At 59.5% G+C, this 26399-nt stretch overlaps 2 protein-coding genes across 4 annotated transcripts; one reads left to right on the top strand and one right to left on the bottom strand.

The window, feature by feature from the left end:
• The first annotated feature begins 214 nt into the window (after window positions 1–214).
• Window positions 215–8101, top strand: PERCC1 (proline and glutamate rich with coiled coil 1). Of its 3 annotated transcripts, XM_030924289.1 has the most exons (4): window positions 215–490; window positions 993–1305; window positions 1525–1915; window positions 5475–7309. In XM_030924289.1, the coding sequence occupies exon 4, from the start codon at window positions 5522–5524 to the stop codon at window positions 6323–6325; it is 804 nt and encodes a 267-aa protein (XP_030780149.1). In that variant the 5' UTR covers window positions 215–490; window positions 993–1305; window positions 1525–1915; window positions 5475–5521; the 3' UTR covers window positions 6326–7309. The 3 variants fall into 3 exon arrangements, 2 of the variants coding, with proteins under 2 accessions (XP_030780149.1, XP_030780150.1); XM_030924290.1 differs by lacking the exons at window positions 215–490; window positions 993–1305; window positions 1525–1915 and adding an exon at window positions 2514–2545; XR_004055308.1 differs by lacking the exons at window positions 215–490; window positions 993–1305; window positions 1525–1915 and having other exon boundaries at window positions 4921–6884; window positions 7252–8101.
• On the bottom strand, window positions 7228–17384 carry CCDC154 (coiled-coil domain containing 154). The gene is made up of 17 exons (XM_030924287.1): window positions 17205–17384; window positions 16658–16787; window positions 16353–16542; window positions 16108–16148; window positions 15725–15820; window positions 15260–15383; window positions 11782–11883; window positions 11572–11700; window positions 11376–11494; window positions 10871–10997; window positions 10637–10774; window positions 9552–9671; window positions 9337–9413; window positions 8876–8993; window positions 8011–8097; window positions 7590–7774; window positions 7228–7447 (listed from the first exon to the last, which is right to left on the bottom strand). The coding sequence occupies exons 1-17, from the start codon at window positions 17209–17211 to the stop codon at window positions 7321–7323; spliced, it is 1917 nt and encodes a 638-aa protein (XP_030780147.1). The 5' UTR covers window positions 17212–17384; the 3' UTR covers window positions 7228–7320.
• Between the last annotated feature and the right edge of the window lie 9015 nt (window positions 17385–26399).

Raw genomic sequence — 26399 nt, 5'->3', positions numbered from 1 at the left:
CCCAAACGCTGTGTGTTTGCTTGGCCCCAGGTGGGAAAAGCCACAGCCAGATGTGCTGGGGCGCCTGTGTCCCTGGGGCCCTGCTCTCCTTGGCGCGTCCACGTGGAGCTGGCGCTGGCCCCGCCCGGGAAGCGGCTCTCATCCTCCCCCTCCCCCAGGGAAGTAAACCAACACCTCAGCCTTCGTTTATCTCAAAGCACACAGAGACATTTCACAGGAGCCCTAATGTCCCGCTAGCGGGCAACGGAGGCTGCCGCCCTCGTGTGCCTAATGGCGGGTGAGAGCCTCTTGAGAGCTGGCATATTGGAGCTATTGATTTTCTCCAGGAAGATCAAGATGGGGTGCGTGGGCACAGCAGGCACGCTGCACTCAGAAGGGCAGCGCCTTCCTCCTGGGCCTGAGGCCCCACAGCAAGGGGAGGGAGCTGTGGGTGGGGAGCTCCGTCGGCCCGATGCTGCCCCCCATGAGAGGTACACTGGCCGCAGATGCTGTAAGTCGCTTGGGCCCAGCCCCACTGCCAGGCCTCCTGTGCTCCTCAGCCTGGCCCTGGCTGCCCGCCCTACCCCAGGCAGGAAACGGGCAGGCGGTGGTGTGGGATGTGTATTTCTCCACTGTCACACATGCCCCAGAGGCTGCCGCCCCATCCAGCCTCACCAGAAACCGTAGTCACCTGCACCTGCAGGCCTCCTGAGTCTCAGCACTCAGGGGTAGGGGACTAATTAGCTAGGGGTGAATTCATCCACCCTTCCCCCAGGGACTCCCCATATCCCACCTTCGCCCTTCCGGCCACCCCTGCATTCCCCTTCGCTGCCCGCTTGGACCAGTGCAGTGGCACTGTCACCCCTGAGCCTCCGGCCAGCTCCCGGGGTGTCCGTGCCAGCCCCACACTGCTCTGCCCCAGTGCTTCCTCCCAAATGCCTGTCTCCTCCGGTTTGTGCCCACTCTAGCATTTTCCATCCCAGACTGGGGTTTTCTCTGTGGTTTCTTGTCAGGCAGAGACGAGCATCCAGACGGCTCTGGGCATGGTCACAGGCAGGCCCCCAGCGCCCGAGTCACAGGATGGCGGGAAAACCCAGGGCCTTGGGGCAGCAGCAGCGTGCTTCTGGGGAAGCAGGTCACCCCGCTGAGGCTTTCTCCGCAGGAGCGGGGGAAGGACCAAGGTTCAGGCAGCCACAGCTCCCGCCCCGCCAGCATCCAGAGGCTCCCGCGTCCCGGCTCCTGGCCGCTGCCTCCAGCTCCAAAGCCAGCAGCGTGGCCTCTTCCATCCTCTCAGCCTCCTGCCTCCCTCCAACAAGGATCCGCCAGGTGATCTCCCGTCTCAAGGTCGTTCGCTTAGCCACACTCGCGGTCCCTCAGCTGTGTGGGTGCTGGGGGTTCGGGCACAGACATCTTGGGGCCATCACAGGGCCAGTGTTTCCAGGCTGTCCGCTCTGTGGGAACCCCTTCTGCTTCCCGAGGCTTGCCCGTCGAGCCCCCGCACCCACCTCCTTCATGAAGGGCTGGGTCTCATTTCTTCACCCTCAGTGTACAGGACAGCAAGGCTGGTAACCGAGCAAGCTGGGGACCACCTGCGCCCGAAGCCTGAGCTCGCCATTTCCCGCCGCCCGCGCCCTTCAGGGCAGAACACAGGGGCCCAGGGGCCCTTCTGGGTCCTCCACTGAAGTTCCCTCGGGGTTCCTGCTGACGCCATCCCTGCTAAGACCAGCAAGGTGGAGGCTGCAGTGCCAGACCCCAGGCTGGATTGGCTCCCACCCTTCCCTCCGCAGACCCCGGCCATTGCACGGCATGCGGCAGAGGGCACTGCAGTCACTGCCAGGAGCGGCAGAACCCCCATCCTCTGCAGATCTGGCCCTGAGGTTCTGAGCACACCAGGGCGGACGCACCCAGGGCGCCAGGCTGGAAGCTCCCCAGATCGGTAGGGGCAGGGGCGCTATCTGGTCAGAGATGGGAGTCTAGGACCCTGAACCCTGGGCAGCCACGGGTCCTCAATGACGGCTGGATCAGAGGGGAGCTGGTGAGGCTGGCAAAGCCCCCCACAGCCAGGGCCTGACCAAGCATCTTCAGACCTTGGAGTCTCAGGGCGGCCCCCATGAAGCCAGGGACAGAGGTCTCTACATGGTTTGGACACTCAGGGCTGAGTATGGCCAGATGCACCTCACCTGGGGCACGGGCTCACTGGGCTGTGGGCTTACTGGGCTGTGGGGTCACCTGGGCTGTGAGCTCACTAGGGCATGGGCTCGGTTTCTGCCTGTGAAGGAGCAGTAAAGAGAAGCCATAACTGGCAGCTATGCCGATGCCGTCCCTGTCCCCACTCCCAGCAGCCTCTCCTGGGACCTGCAGGTGACCCCACCTCTCACCATGAGACCCACGTGGAGGCCGCCGGCCTGCCCTCTGCAGGATCTCACTCTTAAGCTTGAACTTTTAATTTCCTGTCCCTTCCCTCGAAGCCAGGGGTCCTGACTGCAGCCCCCGGACACTGGTTGCACTGGCTGCCTGAGGCCCTCTGGGATCTCCTGCCTTCTAGGTGCCTGAGAAATCGGGGCAGGTCAGCCAGGGGTCCCCAGGTACAGAAAAGGGCTGGGCCATGTCCAAATCCCTGTGTATTGGATGCCACTAGGTGAGAGGGGCGGGTCTACCACCTGACTGGGGGATGCCTGGAGCGTAGGGGTGAGGACTGGGGTGGGGAGTGGCATACAGAACCCTCCCGGCCCCTGGAAGGTGAAGGCCCAGGAGCTGGGGGCTCAGGACAGGGAGTGTTGGGGCCAAGGCCAGGCTGGGGGCTGCTGTCCCGTCCTCAGAGCCGGAGTCCCTGGGAAGGACACTGTGGAGTCCTCCCAACCTGAGCCACTGGGGGCTGCTCCGGGGAGCACAGTGCCAAGCAGGGGCACATCTGGTGAACGCCAAGGTCAGGGACAGTCACATGTGGGCGGTGCCTGTGCAGCCTGAGCCATGTCCCCACAATGCATGTCCACCTTGAGTCTCCCAATGGGACCTCATTTGGAAATGGGGGCCGTGCAGGTGTAACTGGTGAAGCTGAGGGCACAATGGGTGGGCGTGGGCTCTAAGTCCAGGAACGGGGTCCCCATAGGAAGGCAGAGGACACTCCCAGGGAAGACCCTGTGAGGACAGAGGCAGAGACTGGGGAGACACAACCACGAGGCAAGGAGCCACTCCTGGGGAGCCTGGGCCCGGACCTCTGGCCTCCCGCCCTGCGCTCCAGGCCGCCGGGGTTGTGGCGATGGCCACGGCAGTCACAGGAAGCTAACATGGCCCCACAGTAGACCAGCTGGGGGCGCCCAGGAGGAGCCAGGGAGTCAGTGGGAGCGGCAGAAGCCCTTGGGGACACTTCTCGGGGAGGCTTTCCTGGGAGCAATAGGTGAGGGGAGGGTTCCCAGCCCCCCATTCCCACCCCAGGGGTGGCTGCGACTGAGGAAGGAAGGCCCCTGGGAAGAAGCCTGGGGAAGCAGGGGGTTCCTCCATTAATGATCAATTGCAAACATCTCTGAGCTCTGGGCAGGTGGACGGCGGCAGCCCAGAGGTGTCCCAGTAACCACTGGGCCAGTGGAGATGGTCACGGCTGTCCAGGAGGTCCCGATGGCCAGGGGAGCTGGGCAGGTGCCGGGCCCTGGCTGGGGGTCCCTGGGACCTCGCTCCCTTCCCCTCCCCCTTCCCCAGGGTCCTCCTGTGGCCGGGAGCACTGTTCACTCCGCTGGCTGCAAAGGCCGGATGCCCTCTAGAGAGGCCTACTCCAGAACTCAAAATAGCATGAAATTTAATTTTCCGCCTATTTGACAAGGCTGGGTCTGGGCCCCAGTCAGCAGCAGAGATAAGGGTCCCGGGGCCCAGGGGTGAGCCAGCTGCGCCCGCACAAACACTCCACGGTCCCCGGGCAGGCTGTGTGCAGGTGAGGCCGGGGGTGTGCTCCCCTCCTCGGGGCCCTGGTTGCCGGGCGCTAAAGCAAACGGGCTCTATTTGCCCAGTCTGCGATGACAATGCTGTTGCCAAATATTTGCCAGCCCCTGGCGGCTGCAGAGCGCAGCTATAAATGCTCGTGTCCAGGTGGAGGGTGTGCCTGTGGATCGAGAGCTGTGGCCCCGGCCAGGTAGGAGCCAGGGCCTGGGGGAGGCGGGCGCTGCTTGGGACCACCACAGCACTGGGGACTTGGAGTCTGTGAGTCCTTCTGCCCAGGGCTCTGCGGGGACCACCCACCCCTGGGAGAGTCCCCCAGAGTGCTGGGCTGGCCCAGGGCTGGGCCGGCATCCGGGCAGACGGCCATGGGAGGGCGCTTGTGTCTGGGCTATCCGTGAGGAGTCAGCCCCAAAGTCCCGCACTCAGGATACTGGACGTCTCCTGCGATGGGGACCCCAGCACTTGAGTGAGATCAGGACCACAGCTGGGCCGGCCAGGTCAGGAGGCCTCATAGCTCACCTTCTGGACAGCCAGCGGGGAGACATCCTGACCCCGAGGAACACCGGTCTCAGTGCTGTGGATGCTCCCCACAGCCCTTCCCGCTCCCCACAGCCCTCCCCCTCCCTGCAGCCATCTCCCTCCCTCTGCCCTCCTGCCACAGGCTCCGGACAAGATGGGTTCAGGCTACCTGGCCCCAGGGACACCCACGAGGAGGGGTTGGGTAGCCCTTGTCTGTGTGGTGGGCTGTACCTGGCAGCTAGCCCAGAAGAGAGCTGCACCCACCCCACAGTCCCCGCCCAGACACCCTCCTGCCAGGCCCCTGATCCAGGTGCCTCCCTTGAGTCGTCCTGGCCAAGTGCAGTGGCCCCTGGAGCCCACCCCTCCAGGGACTTCCCACCCCAGCCGCCTTCACCATCGCAGAGACACACCAGTTAGGGCCACTGGGGTGCTGCCTCCCGCTCCCTTGGGACTGTGACGGCCCGGAAGAACCCCAGAGGGGCTGCACAGCTCTGGCCTCAGTCACGGCTGACGCCTCCCCTTTGATCAAGAGCCATGGTTCTGATCCACAGCAGCCCAACCTGGGGCCCAGCTCCGGCTCAGCAGCCCCAGCCCCCTGCCCTGGCCTGCGGGGGTCCCTGCCCACCTGCCTGGCTTCTCTAGGCCCCGTCCCCAGGGACTGCCCTCTCCCGCCCAGCATCCTCCCCTCCCAAGTGACCACAATTCTAGTGTCCCCACAATGTCCCTGTGTCCCCAAATGCCCCCCACGACAGGACCCCACTGCTCCCATCCAGTGACCATCCTGGGCCAGCCGTCCAGCAGGTCTCAGCCCCTGGCTGGCCATCCCCCTCATGCCACGGCCATGCGGCCACAGTGCCCACCCCATCTCTCTCCACGCCTCACTCCGGTGGCAATCCATGCCCTCAGCAAGCACAGCTGGGAGCCCAGGAGCTGAGGAAGGTCTCTGGGGGAGGCCATAGATGTATGGGATCCGAGTGCAGCAATCGAGGGTGGTGGGGGCATGGCCAGGCCTGACAGGGAACCTGCCCCTCTGCCTCCCTCCCTAGCCAGCGCCTGCTGCCCCGGAGGCCCCAGAAGCGTGGGACATGCGGAGATGGCCGCCGGTGTGATCCGGACCCTGTGCGACTTCCAGCTGCCCCTGCTGCGCCACCACCCCTTCCTGCCCTCAGATCCAGAGCCCCTGGAGACTTCGGAGGAGGAGGAGGAGGAGGAGGAAGAGGAGGAGGAGGGGGAGGAGGAGGGCGAGGGGCTGGAGGGCTGCAGCCAGATCCTCCTGAGCTCAGGCCGGGCAGAGGCCGCAGAGGAGGCAGCCCCTCAGGGTCCCAGCAGCCCCGAGATGCCGCTGCAGCTGCTACGCTTCTCAGAGCTCATCAGCGACGACATCCAGCGGTACTTTGGCCGCAAGGACAAGGCGCAGGACCCAGATGCCTGCGACGTCTACGCTGAGAGCCGCCCAGCCGGCAGCACTGCCCGGGAGCTCTACTACGCGGACCTGGTGCGCCTGGCCCGCGGCGGGTCCCTGGAGGATGAGCGCACCCCGGAGCCTGGGGTCTCCCAAGGGCAGGTGTGCAGGCTGGGCCTCCCCGGGGACAGGGCACAGCCCCTGGGACCCCTGGCCGAGCTCTTCGACTACGGGCTGCAGCAGTACTGGGGGTCCAGGGCGGCGGCCGGCTGGAGCCTGAGGCTGGAGCGGAAGTATGGCCACATCACCCCCATGGCCCAGAGGAAGCTGCCCCCGTCCTTCTGGAAGGAGCCGGCCCCCAGCCCCCTGGGCCTGCTGCACCCGGGCACGCCTGACTTCAGTGACCTGCTGGCCAGCTGGTCCGCCGAGGCCTGTCCTGAGCTGCCCGGCAGGGGAACCCCAGCCCTGGAAGGGGCACAGCCAGCCGAGGCCTAGCGAGGCACTGGGGTCGGAGTCAGCTGGTGGTAGCGGGGCCGCCCCTGAGGCACTGGACTCTCCTCCCGTCCTCCTGGGAAGAGCCTCCTCCATCCCTCACAGCTGCCACAGAGCAAACCCAGAGGGCACCAGGGCCGGGCTGCAGTGGGAGCAGCAAGGGTGGTGCCCAGACCTGGACACGCCCTGGCCTTCAGCCCCAGCAGAGCCCCTGGAGGGGCACAGGGATCCCCAGAGCCCAGCCCACAGAAGAGCTCAGGGGGATCCACCCACCAGGACCCCCAGGGGAGGCTGAGGGGCCAGTCCCAGAGATTCCAGGTCAGCAGCAAAGGGCAATGGAGGACAGAGCCCTCCGAACCAGCCTTCCCACTGCCTGCCACCCCACAGAGCCCTAGGGCTGAGCGGCCCAGAACCTGCAGCCCCTCCCCTGAGCCCCCCGACAGCAGGTGGCAGGGCCGGCGACCGCAAGATGAGCGACGGCCTCCTTGGAGAGGCAGGAAGAGGGGCCCACTGCCCAACCAAAAGAGCAAACAAGGGCTGTCTCCTCCACAGATGCTGGAAGGTTCTTCCACTGCAGGGTGCTGGGCTGGAGTGGCTCTGAGGCAGAGCCAGAGAGCCCCAGGCCAGGGAGCTTCCTCGGGTCCTCCTCACAACCCGGGCAGGGTGGCTCAATGGGGGTCCTGGCGGGGGCAGGCCTAGGTGCTTCTGGACAGGCCCCAGCCCAGCCCCTTCCACCCCGGGGGGCTCTGGCAGCCCTAGGGGGCCTGGCAGGGAAGGAGAGGGGCTGCTGAAGTGCTAGGAAAAGCAACAGCCTGAAGCCAGGCTGGGCTTGGGCAGGACAGGAAGAGTTGTGGGGCTCAAGAGACTGGCTCCCTCCAGCCTTGGGCACCCCCGCTGCCCGGGGCCTCACCACCCCTCTCACCCCACAGGCCCTGGGCAGGCTGTTCGCTGGCACGCATCGGGGAACCTCAGCTCTAATGAGTACAAGGCTGGTTCGTTTATTTCTGGATAAAGAGCGAGGGTGTGAGCTGTTGCACCTGCTCCTGGCTGTGGGGCTTCTCTGGGACCCCTCCTGGCCTCCGCAGGGCCCTGAGCTTTATGAGGGATGCCTTCCACCGCAGCCACCTGTCCGGAGATGCGGCACGTGGCCCCTGCACCCCTGCCCCACCCCCCGCAGCCCACCTGCTGCCCGCGGGCCCCCAGCCCCAAACCCCGACCCTTTGGATCCAAAGGCCCAGGAGGCCGCGCCAGGATCCCTGCTGCCCACCTCACCGCCTGGTACACGCCCCAGCAGTTCACGGGCACCACCTCGCTTGGCACCGTGTCCTTGATGAAGACGCGCAGCCTCGCCAGGGATGGCAGCACCTTCCAGCTGCCCAGCAGCGTCTGCGGGCCCTCCTCACTGCGCAGCCGCAGCACGCTCTCCCGCAGGGCGGCCATCTCCTGCGTGCGCTGTGGGACGGGGATGCCCGTGTCACCCAGGAGCCAGACCTCCGGGCAGGGGACTGCAAACAGGGGGTTTATCTCCCACCGGGAGCCTGGAAGCCATTTATCTTCAGGGAAACCATGCCCATTGCCAGACACTTGGACAGACGGACACTGGTGCCTGCAGCAGGGCAGGCGGGAGGTGGCAGGGCCAAGGGAGTGGGTAGGAGCTGGGCGGTGCCGGCCGGGCAGGGCCTCCTCACCAGCCGGGCCTCAGTGTTGAACCTGAGGTTCTGGATAGTCTTGCTGGCCTGGACACAGTTTTCCAGCTTCATTATTTGGTTCTGAAACTAAACACGGTCCCAATGAAGGCACAGACAGGGCCAGTCTGCTGACGTCCTGCTGTCCCCACGGGCGCCCCCCATATTTGCTTACAGCTTGGGCAGGGGCCACCCGCTGAGACGCTGGTCCTCACCGCCCCCCCCCCCCCCCCGCAGGGCCTGGGACAAGCTCCGCTGAGGAAGGGGCAGCCTGAGAGTGGCCCTGCAGGGGCCTGGCCAGGCCTCAGGGCTGTTTCAGCCCTCGTGGCTGCACACGGACACCCCAGTGTGGGGGCTCCAGGCAAAGTGCCTCCACTTAGAACTTCCAGAGGCTGAGACAAGCTGGGGTGGCCCAGGGCAGCTGGGTTTGTTTTTTGTTTTTGAGACAGACTTTCCCTCTTGTCACCCAGGCTGGAGAGCAACGGTGCAATCTCAGCTCACCGCAACCTCCACCTTCTGGGTTTGAGCGATTCTCCTGCCTCAGTCTCCCAAGTAGCTAGGACTACAGGCATGCGCCACCACGCCTGGCTAATTTTTGTATTTTTAGTAGAGATGGGGTTTCTCCATGTTGGTCAGGCTGGTCTCAAACTCCCGACCTCAGGTGACCCGCCCGCCTCGGCCTCCCGAAGCGCTGGGGTTATGGATATAAGCCACCGCCCCCAGCCTCTGACAGGTGGTTTTCTGAGCATCTCCTGCCGGCTGGAAAATGCCCCCTAGGCCGGGGGTCCTGCCTCTCTGTGCGGCTGCCCCGTCTGAACCCAACGGCTCTCCCTCTCTCCCAGCTGGGTGCAGGCAGACCCGGGACTACCGTGGCCAGCTTGCCCTGCATCTCCGCGATCTTCCGCCCAGGGCTGTCTTCCTTCAGCAGCTGCACGGACAACAGCAGCGTGGCCAGCTCCTGCCGCAGGGCCCCAACCTCGAACTCCCTGTGGGCACCAGAGGCTGGGGCTGGCTGTGGGGTGTGTTTGGGGGTAGGGCCAGAACCGGGGACACAGGCTACTCCCACAGCCACCACAGGGTCAAGGGGGCTTGAGGGGGCTCAGCTCTCACCCCTCCAGGAGGGAAGGTGGTAGAGGGAGAGTTCTCAGAGGCTTCTCAGAGGCTGCCCCAGGGTGGCAGGGTGAGCTCAGTGCTGGGCTGGGTGCAGGCTCAGGGGGAACGGCTCTGTCATGACACCAGGGGGCTTGTGGAGAGCAGCGTGGGGACTGGCCCCGCCCAGTGGCGGTCAGCAGAGCCCCTGCCCCTCTCCCAGGGCCCCGGAGGCTGTACCTGGCCTTGCCTTCAGCGGAAATCCTGAGGTCCGAATCACTCTTGTGGAGCAGGCACTTGTCCGAGACGCCCTCTATCTGAACACAGAGCAGGGAGAGGGCACAGTCTGGGACCAGCCTTGGCCTCGGCGCCCACACAGCAAGAGGGAGAGGACGGGCGCGGTGAGGGAGGGTCCCGCGCCAAAGTACACCGAGTCTGGCTGTGCCTTCACCCACCTGCTGGGGGAGGCCATCCACCTTCTCCCGCACCCCCCGCAGGTGCGCGGCGACCTCCTTCTGCCACCTGGCCAGGTCCTCCAGAGACTTCCTCTCTGCACCTTCCCATTCGGTCTTTGCCTGGGATACAGATGCCCAGTGAGGGACAGAGCCCATAGAGGGAGCACAGACGGATGGATGGACAGACATGGGGAGCTCTGGGGGCAGGCAGCCCTCACCCCCACTTCCGACTCTGAGACATTTGTGCACAGGCCTGCAGGCAGCCAGGGTAGCCTGGCCAAGCACGCTCTGGAGACACACATGCCAGGCAGGGCCTGGGCAGCCGAGGGCCCGTGGGGGCTGTTCGGACCACACAGGTGCCCAAGGGAGGCAGGGCAGGCCCCAGTGGGATCCAGCCCGGAAACGCAGGGTGGCGCCCACTCGCAGTAGCACGCATGCATCAGGGGATGAGCGGGAACTGGGGGGCGGCGCCCACGCGACGCACATTACACCGCGGTGGACGGGACGAAGCTCTGTGCACGAGGCCCCGAGGAGCGGGAAACGGGATGCCCGCGGGGGTTACCGCCGCAGCGGCCGCACGGTGCGTGGCGCCGTTTCCTGGAAATGGCCAGAACAGGCAGCCACCGAGACACGCAGGGACCCGGCGGTCGCCAGGGGCAGTGGGGATGGGAATGACCACGGACGGGTCTGGGGTTCTTTCTGGCGGATGAATGCTCTGAAACTGTGAACAGACACACGGAACTCACGGAACCGTATGCGCTCACGGGTGAACCGTGTGGGGAGTGAGTCCGTTTCAATAGAGCTGTTACAAAGTGAACAAGAGCAGGAGGAGTGGAGGCCGCTTGTCTGCCCCTCTGTGACTGCCCGCATGGCTGGGCCGTGGGCCGAGGCTGCTCAGTGGCCGCCCTGCCCAACACAGGAGCCTCTGGGGCTTGGGGTCTCCCGGGCCCTGGGGACAGTCGCTGGGTGGGATGGGAGGCTTGGGACCGGCCTGTCCGGCCTCTCCCCTGGGGGCAGTGGTGGGCTTAGAGCCGGCGCGGTGGGGACCCTCCATAGCCCTGCCTGCCCTCCGCTGCCTGGCGCACCTCCGACAGCCTGAGGCCCAGCATCTGCTCCTGCAGATCCAGCCGGCTGCTCAGAGCCGGGAGGCGGCCACTCAGCTCCTTTAACTGCCCGGCCAGCTGCGCCACTGATGCCTCCAGAGCCCGGTGTTTCTCTCGGAGCTGAAGGGGGACAGGTGGGTGCGGGGAGGCCTGGCTGAGCGTCCATCCTGTGTGCATGGGGGACCCCGTTGGGGACGTGTTGTGCTACCCCCTCACCAGCACCAGCTCGCCATGCATTTCCTGCCGGGCCAGCTCGCGGGCCAGCTGTGCGGCCTCCAGGTTCTCCTGCACATAGGCAGCCAGCTCCCCGGCCCGGCTCTCCTCCAAGCGCCCCTTGGCATCCCTAGGGGTTGGGGGACACACAGATGCCCTCAGCAGAGCCTGCCCACCCCTCAGCCCTGGGCTAGGGAGGGAAGCTTGGCTGCTGGCTCCAGAACCTCCCAGGAGACCCTGGGATCGGAAGATGGGGTGCGGTCACAGTGCCACCACCACGGGTTCACTCCCCACGGCCACAGCTGAGTGCCCCGGGAGAGCCGGCTAGGTGAGGGACGGGAGGCCCCACGGAAGCACGGGAGGGAGGAGGGGCCGCGGCCCTCGGGGTCAAGCACTCTGCTCAGGGGAGGCAAGGTCATTCCCTGCTGAGTCGGCCACCGCGGCCCCCTCCTGAGTGGGACATGGGGGTCTCCCCACCTGACAGCACCTGAGGCCCCAGGACACCCACCAGGCCTTCGCCTCGGCCAGCAGGACGCGGTTCAGCGATGCCTGGTTCTGCTGCACGAACTTGGTCAGCTGGGCCACGGCGGCATCCAGGCCCTGGCACTGCTCCAGGAGGTGGCTCTCCTGCCAAGGGGTGGAGACCGCCCTGAGACCCACACCCCAGCCCCGGCCCCACCTGTCCACCGCCCGCCCGGCCCCACCTCATGCTGCCCCTGTAGGGCCCGCAGGCGCTCCTCCATCAGCCCCCGAAGCTTCTCCCACCGGCTCTCCAGCTCGCCCCGAAGGCTGCCCTCCAGCCTCAGCCGCGAGCTCTCCGAGGCCTTCATTCTCTGTGGCAAGACCCCACTGTCAGCTGCAGGTCTGCGTCTGGAAAGTGGGGCGGGGCAGGCCGGGCGCGGGCAGGCTCCCACCTTCTCCAGGGCCAGGAAGCTCTTCTGCAGGAAGCCGCACAGCTTGGCCTCCCTCTTCAGGAAGCGCAGGCTCACCTCTTCACCGAGCTTGGTCACCTGGGCCTGGGGCGGAGGCACATTGTCCCGTGTGCAGCCTCTGCTGGACACGCAGCCCGTCCCCCTCCTGCCCGTGGTCTCCATCAGAGTTGGGGTCCCCTGCTGTCCCCGAGCCCAGCAGAGCCAGGCCCACCACACCCTCAGCCGGAAGAAAGGGCGGGCAGGACCACTCTATACCCAGTGACCAACCAGGCATGGGTTCGTGAAGCACTGGAAGGTCATGCTCACGTGGGGACCAGACACACTTGGCACCCACCACCGATGCCACCCAGGGAAGGCTCCCCAGCCACCACCAGGCCCCAACAGGGAAGCAGGGATGTCACACGGGTGTTCCCATGCACAGGGAGCCAGGCAAGCTGGGCAGAGCCTCGGGGCCTTGTCTCCACCCCAACAGCTGCTTTTCTGCTGCAAAGGGTCTGAAGGTGAGGGGAGAGGGGAGGTGCAGCTGACCCAGTCCCTGCGTCTCATACACCCAAAGGGCAGGCAGGCGGCACAGGCCCTTCGTCAGCCACAGAGAGGCGCCACCCGGGAAGCTTCCTCTCTGGTCAAGCCCCTGCTGGTCTCCTGCCCCCCAGGAAGCCGCCTTAGAGTAGATATTTTTCTGTAAAAAGCCAGATGGTACAAGGTCCACCCTCGTGGGATCTCTGTTGTAACCCTCTCAGCATGGCGGTTACAGCCCCCTCAGGAGACATTGACAACATGTAAAAAATGTTCCTGTGTGCCAATAAAACTTTATTTACAAAAACAAGCAGTGGCTGGCACAATGATTCACACCTGTAATCCCAGCACTTTGGGAGGCCAAGGCGGGTGGATCACCTGAGGTCAGGAGTTCAAGACCAGCCTGGCCAACATGGTGAAACCCTGTATCTACTAAAACTACAAAAATTAGCCAGACATGGATAGCTGTCTGTAATCCCAGCTACTCTGGAGGCTGAGGCAGGAGAATCACTTGAACCCAGGAGATGGAGGTTGCAGTGAGCCGAGATCAGGCCACTGTACTCCAGCCTGGGCGACAGAGCAAGACTGTCTGGGAAAAAAATAAATTAAAATAAAGGCCAGGCATGGTGGCTCACGTCTGAAATCCCAACACTTTGGGAGGCCAAGGCAAGTGGATCACGAGCTCAGGAGATCGAGACCATCCTGGCTAACATGGTGAAACCCTGTCTCTACTAAAAATATAAAAAAATTAGCCGGGCATGGTGGTGGGCACCTGTAGTCCCAGCTACTCGGGAGGCTGAGGCAGGAGAATGGCATGAACCCAGGAGGCGGAGCTTACAGTGAGCCAAGATCGCGCCACTGCACTCCAGCCTGGGTGACAGAGCGAGACTCCATCTCAAAAAAGAAAAAGAAAAGAAAACTTTTTGGGAGGCTGAGGCAGGAGGATCATTTGAGCCCAGGAGTTTCAGACCATCCTGGGCAACACAGTGAGACCTCGTCTCTACAAAACATCAAAAAATTAGCCAGGCGGGCTGGGCGCCGTGGTTCACGCCTGTAATCCCAGCACTTTGGGAGGCCAAGGCAGGCGGATCACGAGGTCAGGAGATCGAGACCATCCTGGCTAACACGGTGAAAACCCATCTCTACTAAAAATACAAAAAAATTAACCAGGTGTGGTGTCAGGTGCCTGTAGTCCCAGCTACTTGGGAGGCTGAGGCAGGACAATGGCGTGAACCTGGGAGGCGGAGCTTGCAGTGAGCCACGATCGCACCACTGTACTCCAGCCTGGGCGACAGAGCAAGACTCCATCTCAAAAGAAAAAAAAAAAACAATAGCCAGGTATGATGGCATGCACCTGCAGTCCTCACAACTTGGAAGGCTGAGGCAGGAGGATCACTTGAGCCTGGGGGGTTGAGGCTGCAGTTAGCTGTGATCATAGCACTGCACTCCAGCCTGAGCAACCACGCAATACCCCGTCTCAAAACCAGAGATGAAGGTCGGCCTGGCTCTGGCCCTAGAGAGCACTCAGACACCCAGGCTCAGGGAAAGGCAGACGCCCTCGTGAGCGGCAGCGCCCCCACACCTGGCACCTCAGGAATCCTCAGCCCAGCACCTCTGCCTGCTCCACACAGCCGCTCAATAACTTCCCAAAGGGCAGTGAGAGGGAGGCTGCCGGCTCCAGGTAGCAGAGCTATGTGGGTGACAGCTGGGGCGCCCCAGCAATCCTGGCCCCGCACCCAGCGTACTGCCTGATGCGCACGGGAGCTGGCTGCAGTCCCCGGGTCTCTATTTGTGGAGCTCAGACCTGAGTTGCTGAAATGTGCGGCTGCCCGGTCCCCTCCCAACCCATAGCGGAGGCCCCTGCTGAGGCCACAGCGGGAGGGGGAGCCGCTCTGGCCCTATGGGTGGGACCCCGGGTTCTAGGAACTCATGTCAAGGAAGGTGAACTCCGCTTTGCGTGTAGGGAAAGGTGGATCCTGAAAGTGGCCATGGAAGGGGCCTCAGGGCTGGGTGTGATCTGTTGATCCAGGCAGGTGCTGGCTGTGTGCGGAGGGGTGGAGGCGGCAGGACACAGACAGCTTCCTGGGACGAAGGACACCCAGATGCGCAGCTGCTGGCCCCACGTGGCGACTCAGCTTTCTATTTTTTGAGATGGGGTCTTGCTGTGTTGCCCAGGCAGGTCTTGACTTCCCAGGCACAAGTGATCCTCCTGCCTCGGCCTGCCAAACTGCTGGGATTACAGGCGTGTGCCACTCCACATGGCCTGAGCTTTTGTTTTTTTGTTTTGTTTTGTTTTTTGAAACGGAGTCTCACTCTGTCACCAGGCTGGAGTGCAGTGGCGTGATCTCGGCTCACTGCAACCTCCTCCTCCTGGGTTCAAGCGATCCTCCTGCCTCAGCCTCCCGAGTAGCTGGGACTACAGGCGCCTGCCAGCACGCCCGGCTAATTTTTTGGATTTTTAGTAGAGATGGAGTTTTGCCATGTTGACCAGGCTGGTCTTGAACTCTTGACCTTGTGATCTGCCTGTATCAGCCTCCCAAAGTGCTGGGATTACAGGCGTGAGCCACTGCGCCCGACTGGCCTAAGCTTTTGAAATCGGGCATGTATGGCTGAGGAACTGAGTTTTTTTTTTTTTTTTTTTTTTTTTTTTTTTTTTTTGAGACGGAGTCTCGCTCTGTCGCCCGCCACCTCGCCCGGCTAGTTTTTTTGTATTTTTTAGTAGAGACGGGGTTTCACCATGTTAGCCAGGATGGTCTCGATCTCCTGACCTCGTGATCCGCCCGTCTCGGCCTCCCAAAGTGCTGGGATTACAGGCTTGAGCCACCGCGCCTGGCCGGAACTGAGTTTTAAATCGTCTACAGCTGTAGCTGATTTCAATGGCCATGGCTACGTGTCCTCCTCGGTCCTCTGGGCGGCCGCCACCGAAGGCTGGGCCTGGTGGTACCTGCATCCTGGCCACCTCCAGGTCCACCCTCCGGCTGCTGTCCTCCTGGTTCTTCTGCAGGGCGCCGCAGGCCACCTCCCGGCCCTGCTCCTCCTGCTGCAGCAAGTCGGTAAGCTTGGCCAGCCTAGAGAAACCGGCTGCAGTCACACCAGCCCAGCTGGCCGGAGAACCCAGCAGGGTGAGGCTGACCCACAGGCTGGCCAGGCAGGAGGTGTACAACCCCCACCCCCTGCCCCCAGGAAAACAGAGGAAGGAGAAACACAGCACTGGTGGCGGGGAAGGGCTGCTGCGAGTCTCTTCCCCACGGAGGGTCCGCAGCGGGCCCAGGCTCCCAGACACTGAGGGCGGGGGCCCCGCTGGGTCACTGGGGACACACGACAGGGGTACCCGTGTCTTGGCTCGGCCAGGGACTCTCAAACGACCCCACGCAAGCTCCAGAGCCAGCCGCGGGTGGTGGGCGCCCACCTGAGGCCGGCCTCCTGCTCGGCGCCCCTTCTCTCTGCCTCCTGCTGCGCCTGCCTCCTCCTGAGCTGAGTCAAGGCTTCCCGGACCTCCACCAGCCTGGGACACAACAAGCCACTCCCGAGAAGCCCAAGGGGGCTGAGCAGCCTCTGGGGGCTATGGGTCTGGCCAAGAGGCCCCTGCGGCCACCTCCCACGGCTTTCCTGGGCCTCTGAGGGCCGCCCAGGCACATACAAACCCGGCCCTTTCTAGCTGGACCTGGATGTGTATCCCTTACGCCAGTGACGCGCGGGAGATGTGGATCCCCCCAAACGCACCTGCCACTGCTTTCTCCCCCCACCGTCCCCCCCGCCCCAGGGCTGTGCCCCTGGGTGTGTGGGAGGTACCTTTTGTCCAGGGCTTGCATCTGGTTCTGGAGACCAGAGAACTGCGAGGAGGAAGAGGAGGCTGTGGGCTGGACCTAGGCCCGGGTCTGGCACCTGCCCCTGGAGTCCACCCAGCTCTGGCACCACTGGCCCCTGGGAGCTCTGGGCCTGGACAGCAGGGGTGAGCTGGGCTCCAGGCCCAGACGCAGCTGCCCCCAACACCCAGGAAAGGGGCAGCTCGACCTGCGGGTGGGGGAGCCGCTCACCTCGTGTGCCTCCTTCTCAGGGGCCTGGGCTGCCCGCCGCACCTCCTGCTGCAGCTGCCTCAGCTCTGAGCCCTGTAGCTGCACGCGAGCCCGCACCTGGAGCAGCTCCCGCAGCAGGCTCCGTGTGGTGCGCTCACAGCGCTGCTTGTGCTCCCGCAGGCACGCCACCTCGGCCTGCAGCTCCACCACCCTGGCCAGGGTGAGAGAGGGCGAGTCTGACGATGACTGCCGTGGAGACAGAGGCAGAGGTGGCGGCGGCGGCGGTGGTGTGGTCCTCCCGCCCCAGCGACCCCCGCAGGGCTCACCACTGCTCCAGCTGGTTCCAGCGTTTGGCGGTGTCCTGCTCAGGGACAGAGGCCGTGGATGGCGGGTGGCTGGACTCATACCTCTCCGAGAGCTCCTCCAGGCTCAAGGTCTCGGGGCCGGCCAGGTCTCCTGCCAGGAGGAGCCCCAGGTCTTCCAGGGTGAGGGCACCCAGCTGGGAAGGGGCCGATGCCCCTGAGGGGCCACTGTTGGCCGGCTCTACAAGGAGGCGTCTTGGGAGTTCGCCCCTTGGGGTCCGGCTCCCACTGGAGCTTACGGGAACGGGGCCCCAAACCCCTGCAGGACCCTTGCCCACCACCCAGAGCTCAACGCGTCTCCCTGGGTCACACAGGATCCAGAGGGGCTTGGCTCAGAGAAGTCCAGGGCCCTGCCTGAAGACACACAGCACTGGGCGGCAGAAACACGCAGCACCTCACCTGGCCAGCTTGTGGGAGCCCGGGGTCAAAAGCAGAGCAGTCCCCACCCTCACACCTGTGGCAGGCCCTTCCCCGGGCCCGCTCCTCCACTCCGCCCTCAGCTCTGGCTCACCTGACATGGCTGCTGGGCTGCACCGGCCACTCTGCCCGTGGCTGTCGCCTGGGCCTGGGGCCTCTGAGGTTGCCCAGAGCTGGGCACAGGCTGGGGGGTCAGGGGCCGGAGGAAGTCCCGTGAAAGCTCTGGGCCTTGAGGGACGAGCTACTGCTGTCGTCTGGCTGCCTTCCCAGGGACCATGGTCCATAGAGGGACAGATAATACATTGGCACTAAAAAGGACGGTGCTGCACCACAGCTCTACTCAGGGGAGCCCCTAAAAGACAGCAATAAAGAGAAATTCTCCCAGTGAGTAGAGTTGAGAATAGTGTATTTATTTGTTCATTCACTCTGGATGGAGGGATAAATGGGCTGAGATTTCACTTCCCGTGTTGAGGGCTTTGGTTAATCAGGGCCCTGGGGCCGGGTGCGGGGGATCACTTCAGGTCAGGAGGGTGGAACCAGCCTGGCCAACTTGGTGAAATCCATCTCTACTAAAAAAATACAAAACTAGCCGGGCGTGGTGGCTCACGCCTGTAGTCCCAGCTACTCAGGAGGCCTGAGGCAGTAGAATCGCTTGAACCCAGGAGGCAGAGGTTGCAGTGAGCCCAGATCACCCCACTGCACTCCAGCCTCGGTGACAGAGTGAGACTCTGTCTCAAAACAAACAAACAAAAAATTAGCTGAGTTGGCCGGGCATGGTGGCTCATGCCTGTAATCCCAGGACTTTGGGAGGCCAAGGTGGGCGGATCACCTGAGGTGAGAAGTTTGAGAGTAGCCTGGCCAACGTGGCAAAACTCCGCCTCTACTAAAAATATAAAAATTACCTGGGCATGGTGGCGAGTGCCTGTAATCCCAGCTACTCCGGAGGCTGAGGCTGGAGAATCTCTTGAGCCCAGGAGGCAGAGACTGCAGTGAGCTGAGATCGTACCACTGCTCTACAGCCTGGGCAACAAGTGTGAAACTTCATTTCAAAATAAATAAATAAATAAATAAAATAAAGTTAGCTGCGTGTGGTGGCCTGAGCATGTGGTCCTAGCTACTCAGGAGGATTGCTTGAGCCCAGGAGGTTGAGGCTGCAGTGAGCCCTGTTTTTACCACTGCACTCTAGCCTAGGTGACAGAGTTTGTCTAAAAAAAAAAAAAAGTCATCATAGGATCCCATACAACGTTGCTCAGAACAGGGACTCTTTTTATGGCAAAGAAAGTACAACAGAGAGCATGGCCGTAAAATCCACTGGTCTTTTCACGTTCCCCATCATCTAAAGCTACTGCTAACAGAATTGGAGTGGTCTATTCAACGTCCACCATAGCCATCAGGTTGGAGATCATCCCCTGTGGGTTTCGGGTACTGTCCTCCATGATATATTTATGTGCTGAACTCATGCTGATATGTATTCAAAATGGTTAGAATACACGAGTCTGGGAACAAATGGTAAAGGTAGGATTTGCTATACTCCCTTGGGAAACAGAAAGCTTGAATTTAAAGCTATAACTTCCATCTTGGTCTCTTTGGACTTCTTTTTTTTTTTTTTTTTTCCCCATTTATTTATTTATTTATTTAGAGATGGAGTCTCGCTCTGTTGCCCAGGCTAGAGTGCAATGGCACTATCTTGGCTCACTGCAGCCTCTGCTTCCCGGGTTCAAGTGATTCTTCTGCCTACTTTAGCCTCCAGAGTGGCTGGGATTACAGGCACCCGCCACCACGTCCGGCTAAATTTTTTGTAGTTTTAGTAGAGACAGGGTTTCATCAGGTTGGCCAGGCTGGTCTTGAACTTCTGATGTCAGTTGATCCACCTGCCTCGGCCTCCCAAAGTGCTGGGATTACAAGTGTGACCCACCGGGCCTGTCCGCAAGAACTCTCTTGGGCAATTGGACAGAAAATGAATAGACTCCCTTAGGTCAATTAGATGTGTCAAAGGTGACAGAGTCCTATAGTTATAGAACAAGATGACCTGAGATGGGGCCGTGGGAGTGGAAGATGCTTGCTCCAATACTGGGAATACGAAGTAAAGCAGCTTGGTCTGATCTGAGGTGTACCCAATAAGAATAAGCCTGGGGTTTGACACTGATGGCAATAATTGCCAGGATCAGTCATTCAGGCTAGTCGTTCTTTTTGTAATCTCCTCTGTACTGTTATTAAATGAGATCCGGCCGGGCGCGGTGGCTCAAGCCTGTAATCACAGCACTTTGGGAGGCCAAGACGGGTGGATCACGAGGTCAGGAGATCGAGACCATCCTGGCTAACACAGTGAAACCCCGTCTCTACTAAAAAAATACCAAAAAACTAGCCAGGCGTGGTGGCGGGCGCCTGTAGCCCCAGCTACTTGGGAGGCTGAGGCAGGAGAATGGCGGCAACCCGGGAGGCGGAGCTTGCAGTGAGCCGAGATCGCGCCACTATACTCCAGACTGTGGGGCCTGGCCAATGCCAGTGGCCTATCTCTTGAAACAACTAGGCAGAGTTTCCAAAGGCCGGCCCCCAGGTCTAAGGGCCCTAGCAGAAAAGGCCCTGTTAGCACAAGAAGCAGATAGACTAACCCTTAGACAAAACCTGAATATAAAGGCTCCCCATGCTGTGGTAACTTTAATAAATACCAAAGGACATCATTGGTTAACACATGCTAGATTAACCAAGTACCAAAGCTTGCTATGTGAAAATCCCCACATAACCATTGAAGCTTGCAAAACCCTAAACCCCACCACCTTGTTCCCAGTATCAGAGCCCAGTTGAACGTAACTGTGTAGCGGTGTTGGACTCAGTTTATTCTAGCAGGCCCAACCTCCGAGACCATCCTTAAACATCAGGAGACTGTAAGCGGTACATGGATGGGAGCGCTTTGCCAACCCCTACAAAGTGACTCTGAAGACGACGATAAGCCCTGCTTGACAAGCCCTGCTGCAGTCACACCCTGAAGCTGACTGGTCCACGTACGGCTGAAGCATGAGGAAACTCATCGCGGGACTCATTTTCCTTAAAATTTGGACTTGTACAGTAAGGACTTCAACTGACCTTCCTCAGACTGAGGGCTGTTCTCAGTGTATACATCAAGTCACTGAGGTAGGACAAAAGGTTGCTATGGTCCTATTATTTTACGCTTATTATAAGTGTACTGGAACTCTAAAAAGAACTTGTTTGGATAATATTATTCTATACAAGGTATATAGCCCAGGAAATGACCAACCTGATGTGTGTTATGACCCATCTGAGCCTCCCATGACCACAGTTCTTAAAATAAGATTAAGGACTAAGGACTGGTGGGAGCTCATACATGATATGAGTAAAGTGTTAGCCAAAACAAACAAAAAACAAAAACAAAAAAAGGGTGCCCACACAAGTCACCTTAAAATTTGATGCCTGTGCTGTCATTAACAGTAATGACTTAGGATAAGGTGTGGTTCTCTTAATTAGAAAAGAGGCTATATGGCAGAAAATAAGTACATCTGTCATAAATTAGGACTGTGTGAAAATAAATGTAAATACTGGTCTTGTGTCATTTAGGCCCCTTGGATAAAATTTAAAAAATGACGAAAAGGATCCAGTCCACCTTCAGAAAGGAAAAAATGGCTCCTCCTGTACTAAGGGACAATGTAACCCCTTAGAGCTAGTAATAACCAATCCCCTTGATCCTCACTGGAAACAAAAGGGGAACATGTAACCCTAAAAATTGATAGAGCTAGACTGGATCTTCAAGTAAATATCGTGGTTTGAAAAAAAGTTTATGAACACTGTCCTGAGCCAGTATTTCAAACCTTCTATGATAAACTAAATGTGCCAGTACTGGAAATTCTAGGAAAAACAAGAAACTTGTTTCTGCAATTAGCCAAACATGTAGCCCAGTCTCTCAATGTCACTTCCTGTTATGTATGTGGAGGAACTGTAATAAGAGATCAATGGCCATGGGAAGCCTGAGAATTAGTGCCTACAGACCCAGTTCCCGATGAATTCCAGGTTCAAAAGAATCACCCTGATAATTTCTGGGTGCTAAAAGCCTCAATTATTGGACAATACTGCATAGCTAGAGAAGGAAAAAAATTCATTCATCCTGTAGAACGACTTAAGTCGTCTGGGACAGAAACTGTATAATGGTACCACAAAAACAGTCACTTGGTGGAGTTCAGATCAAACAGAGAGGAATCCATTTAGCAAATTCCCAAAGTTGCAAACCATGTGGACCCACCCGGAGTCCCACCGGGACTGGACAGCCCCCACTGGATTGTATTGGATATGTGGGCATAGAGCTTATGCCAAATTACCTGACCAGTGGGCACGTAGTTGTGTTATTGGCACTACTAAACCATCTTTCTTCCTACTGCCCATAAAAACAGGCGAACTCCTGGGCTTCCCTCTCTATGATTCCCGTGGAAAGAGAAGCATAGCTATAGGAAATTGGAAAGATGATGAATGGCCCCCTGAGAGAATCATACAATATTATGGGCCTGCTACTTGGGCACAAGACGGCTCATGGGGATACTGGACCCCCATTTACATGGTCAACCGAATCATACGGTTACACATTGTCTTAAAAATAATCACTAATAAAACCGGCAGAGCCTTGACTATTCTGGCCCAGCAAGAAACTCTAATGAGAAATGCTATCTATCAAAATAGATTAGCTCTCAACTACTTGCTAGCAGCTGAAGGAGAGATCTGCAGGAAATTTAACCTTACTAATTGCTGCCTACACATAGATAATCAAGGGCAAGTAGTTAAGACATAGAGATACGAAAAAACTGGCACATGTGCGTGTGCAAGTGTGGCATGGGTTTGATCCTGGGGCCACGTTTGGAAAATGGTTCCTAGCACTAGGAGGATTTAAAACTCTTACAATAGGAGTTACAATAATAATAGGAACCTGCCTACTGCTCCCTTGTTTGATACCTGTACTTCTTCGAATGATAAAAAGCTTCATTGCTACCTTAGTTCACCAAAATGCCTCAGCACAAATGGACTATAGAAATCACTATCAATCTGTCTTGCAAGAAAACACGGGTAGTGAAAATGAAAGTGAGAACTCGCACTAATAAAATGAGCGAGAGTCTCAAAAGGGGGGAATAAGGGAGGAGACCACCCCTCACATTGTCTTATGCCCAATTTCTGCCTCCTAAGAAAGAAGAAGTAAAAACCAAAAGGCAGAAATGAAATCCACAGGCAGACAGCCCAGCGTTGCACCCTGGGCCTGGAACTTAAAGATTGACCCCTGACCTAATCGGTTCTGTTATCTATAGATTACATTGCATAGAAACGCACTGTGAAAATCCCTATCTTGTTTTGTTCCGATCTAATTACCAGTGCATGCAGCCCCCAGTCACGTACCCCCTGCTTGCTCAATCAGTCACGACCCTCTCACACACACCCCCTTAGAGTTGTGAGCCCTTAAAAGGGACAGGAAGCTCACTCGGGGAGCTCGGCTCTTGAGACTGAAGTCTTCCCTACGCCTCCGGCCGAATAAACCCCTTCCTTCTATAACTCGCTGTCTGAGGAGATTTGTCCGCCGCTAGTCCTGCTACAAGACTCCAATTTCCTGGAGGGATCCAGGAGACCCAGCCCGATGCGGCCCCCGCGGAGCTGGCGGGGATTGCAACGTCCGGGTCGTGGCGGTTCCCGGAGCCCTGGAGTCCAGGCGCGCGGCCCTGGGGCGTCAGCCCCTCCCCGTGGACGCGTCAGCCCCTCCCCGTGGACGCGTCAGCCCCTCCCCCTGGACGCGTCAGCCCCTCCCCCTGGACGCGTCAGCCCCTCCCCCTGGGCGCGTCAGCCCCTCCCCCTGGGCGCGTCAGCCCCTCCCCCTGGGCACGTCAGCCCCTCCCTACGGACGCGTCAGCCCCTCCTCCTGGGCGCGTCAGCCCCCTCCCCCTGGACGCGTCAGCCCCTCCCCCTGGGCACGTCAGCCCCTCCCCCTGGGCACGTCAGCCCCTCCCCCTGGGCACGTCAGCCCCTCCCCCTGGACGCGTCAGCCCCTCCCCCTGGGCACGTCAGCCCCTCCCCCTGGGCACGTCAGCCCCTCCCCCTGGGCACGGCAGCCCCTCCCCCTGGGCACGGCAGCCCCTCCCCCTGGGCACGGCAGCCCCTCTCTAGGGACGCGTCAGCCCCTCCCCCTGGGCACGGCAGCCCCTCCCCCTGGGCACGTCAGCCCTCCCCCTGGACGCGTCAGCCCCTCCCCCTGGGCACGTCAGCCCCTCCCCCTGGGCACGTCAGCCCCTCCCCCTGGGCACGGCAGCCCCTCCCCCTGGGCACGGCAGCCCCTCCCCCTGGGCACGGCAGCCCCTCTCTAGGGACGCGTCAGCCCCTCCCCCTGGGCACGGCAGCCCCTCCCCCTGGGCACGGCAGCCCCTCCCCACGGACGCGTCAGCCCCTCCCCCTGGGCACGGCAGCCCCTCCCTACGGACGCGTCAGCCCCTCCCCCTGGGCACGTCAGCCCCTCCCTACGGACGCGACAGCCCCTCCCCGCAGGCGCATCAGCCCCTCCCCCCGGCGTCCCTGGGGTCGCCTGCGCAGACTCAGCTCTTCCGCTCACCACCATCACTGCCAGTGGTTCCGGACTGCAGTGAAGGTGCGGACGCCCAAGTCACAGCTCAGTAATACTGGAGCCGCTGGAGTCCCTGGACTTCTCCAAATGAGTGGCGTTCCTGGACCCACCATGACTCAGCCGCTTCCGCTCTGGCCTCAGCGGTGCTCTGACCTCTGCCCGCGAAGCCCCGCCGCCTTCCCACTGCCCCGGGGGGCCCTTAGGTGACCTTCCAAGCCCCTGACAAGGTTTGGCAGCTTGATCGAGGGTCCCTGAGCTCCAGTGCTTAGGCCCTGCAAGGCCCTGCTCTGTACATTGAGGAGCTGAGGTCTCCGCACAGGAGAGTATTCCTCACCCTGCGATGCAAGGAGGAAGTTAGCGTCAGATTGAGGCAACTGAGGCCTGGGACAGCCGCGGGTCCTGAGACCCGATGGACCTACTGTGGAAGTTCAGCGTTACCGTTTGCGGATGTGTGACACTCCCCCACTCCTACCCTCACCCACTTAACAGAAATGAGGATTCCATGCCACCTTGTTGATGCCACTTTGCTGTTGGCATTGCCTAGCGCATAGCAGGAACTCAGGAAATCTCAGCTTTTGTTTGTATTTTCTTTCTTTCTTTTTTTTTTTTTTTTGAGACGGAGTTTCACTCTTGTTGCCCAGGCTGGAGTGCAATGGCAGGATCTCGGCTCACCACAACCTCCGCCTCCCGGGTTCAAGCGATTCTCCTGCCTCAGCCTCCTGAGTAGCTGAGACTACAGACGAACTACACCACGCTCAGCTGACTTTTGTATTTTTAGTAGAGACGAGATTTCACAATGTTGGCTAGGATGGTCTCAATCTCTCGACCTCGTGATCTGCCAGCTTTGGCCTCCCAAAGTGCTGGGATTACAGGAGAGAGCCACGGAACCCAGCCTGTATTTTCTTTGCAATGCCTTTTCCATGTAGTTTCCGCTCTCCATGGTCAGGGTCACCTCAGCAACTTCCTAACTGGTTTTGCCACATTCCCATCCAACCTCACACAATGACCAGATGCATTTTTATGGCACACTGTATTCTGCAAGCCATTCCTCTGTGCAAGAAAATTTAATACTCTGTTGTCTTTTGGTTCAACTGGGAAGTCCTTTCACTGGTATTTAAAGCACTCCGGCATAGTCTGGCTCCCATCCTTCCCATAAATATTTTAGGCCTGCCCTGCACCCTGTATTGTGGTACTCGGATTCTTGCCCTGCAGAGCTCTAGTGAGGGGAGATAAATATATCGCCCCCTGGCTCTTACGATCCACGTCTCAGGGAGGTGAGGCGCCCCCCGTGATATGGGGAGTAAGAGCCACCCCCTCTTCCCACCCGGCTCTTGACGATCCACATCGCAGGGAGGTGAGGCACCCCCTGCAATATGGGGAGTAAGAGCCACCCCCTCTCCCCGCCTGGCTATTACGATCTACGGTGGACTCACAGCCTGTTTACGATGTTGTAATAACATCTCTCCCTCTGGAAATTATGAACTATTTCACAGACGGGTATACACCCGTGTGTATTGGCAGTAATATCATCCTCTTCCTCCCTGAATATTAAGAACAGTATCACAGGAGTGTTTCTACTCCCTGCAATATTGGGTATCATGTCCTCCTCTCCCACGTTGCAATTAGAAACAGTATCACTGGGGGCGTTTGTACACCTTCTGTGATATTTAAAGTAATATCATCCTCTTCCCTCCAGGATCATGGCAACAATATCCCTGGGAGGTGTACACTTTCTGCGATATATGTAGTAATATCCTCCCCTCCGCCTTGCAACATTATTAAGGACCATCTCTCAAGGGGGTGTACAACCCTTGCAATATTGGGAATATTATTATCCTCTTTCCCCCCTGCATATTTGGAAAAATATCAGAGTGAGTGTACACCTCCTGCGATATGGGGATTAATATCCTTTTCTCCCTTTCTGGATATTAGAAACAATATCACACGGGGGTTTACACTTTCTTTGATATCTGGAGCAATGTCATCCTCTCCTGTTTTGAATGGCAAGAACAATATCTCGGGGGGGATGTACACCCCCTGCCATATTGGGAGTAATATTACACTCTCCCCTCCTTGATATTAGGAACAAAATCCCAACGTGGGTGTACACCTCCTACTATATAGAAGTCATACTGTCCTCTCCCTTCCTGGATGTTAGGAACAATATCACAGGGTGGGTGTACACAGCCTGCGATATTGAACGTAATATCATCCTCTCCCCCACCGGATATCAGGAACAATATCACGGAAGGGTTGTTCACTCTCTGCGATATTGGGAGTAATATCACTTTCGCCTTCCCTGAATATTAGGAGCAATATTCCCAAGTGGATATACACCCACTGTTAAATTGGGAGTAATGTCATACTCTAACCCCTGGATATTAGGAGCAGTATCACAAAGTGGGTGTGCACCCACGGGGAGACTGGGGGTAATATCACGCTCTCCCTCCCTGGATGTTAGGAACAATATCACAGGTGGGTGTACACCCCCTGCACTACAAAGAATAATATTACCTTCTCTTCCTTTAGCTCTTGAGAACAATATCACACGTTCTCAAGTGATATTGTTGGGAGTAGTATCATTCTCTCTTATTCTGGATTGTAGGAAAAATATTACAGGCGGTGTGTACAGCCCCTGTGACATTGAGAGTAAGATCATCCTCTCCCAACGTGGGTATTAGGAACCACATC

The sequence above is a fragment of the Rhinopithecus roxellana genome, chromosome 20, assembly GCF_007565055.1.
Source record: "Rhinopithecus roxellana isolate Shanxi Qingling chromosome 20, ASM756505v1, whole genome shotgun sequence".
NCBI lineage: Eukaryota > Metazoa > Chordata > Mammalia > Primates > Cercopithecidae > Rhinopithecus > Rhinopithecus roxellana.
The sequence above is the reverse complement of the archived record's forward strand: the minus strand, read 5'-3'. Positions and strand labels throughout refer to the sequence as shown.

What these genes read in the sequence shown, in the direction of transcription:
- CCDC154 (XM_030924287.1), bottom strand. An exon ending in ATGCAAGCCCTGGACAAAAG is followed by an intron (nt 15,821 to 16,107) that starts GTACCTCCCACA and finishes GTTGTGTCCCAG; the next exon opens with GCTGGTGGAGGTCCGGGAAG. An exon ending in CTGGCCGAGGCGAAGGCCTG is followed by an intron (nt 10,998 to 11,375) that starts GTGGGTGTCCTG and finishes CCCAACCCCTAG; the next exon opens with GGATGCCAAGGGGCGCTTGG.
- PERCC1 (XM_030924289.1), top strand. Translation starts at nt 5,522, where the DNA reads ATGGCCGCCGGTGTGATCCGGACCCTGTGCGACTTCCAGCTGCCCCTG.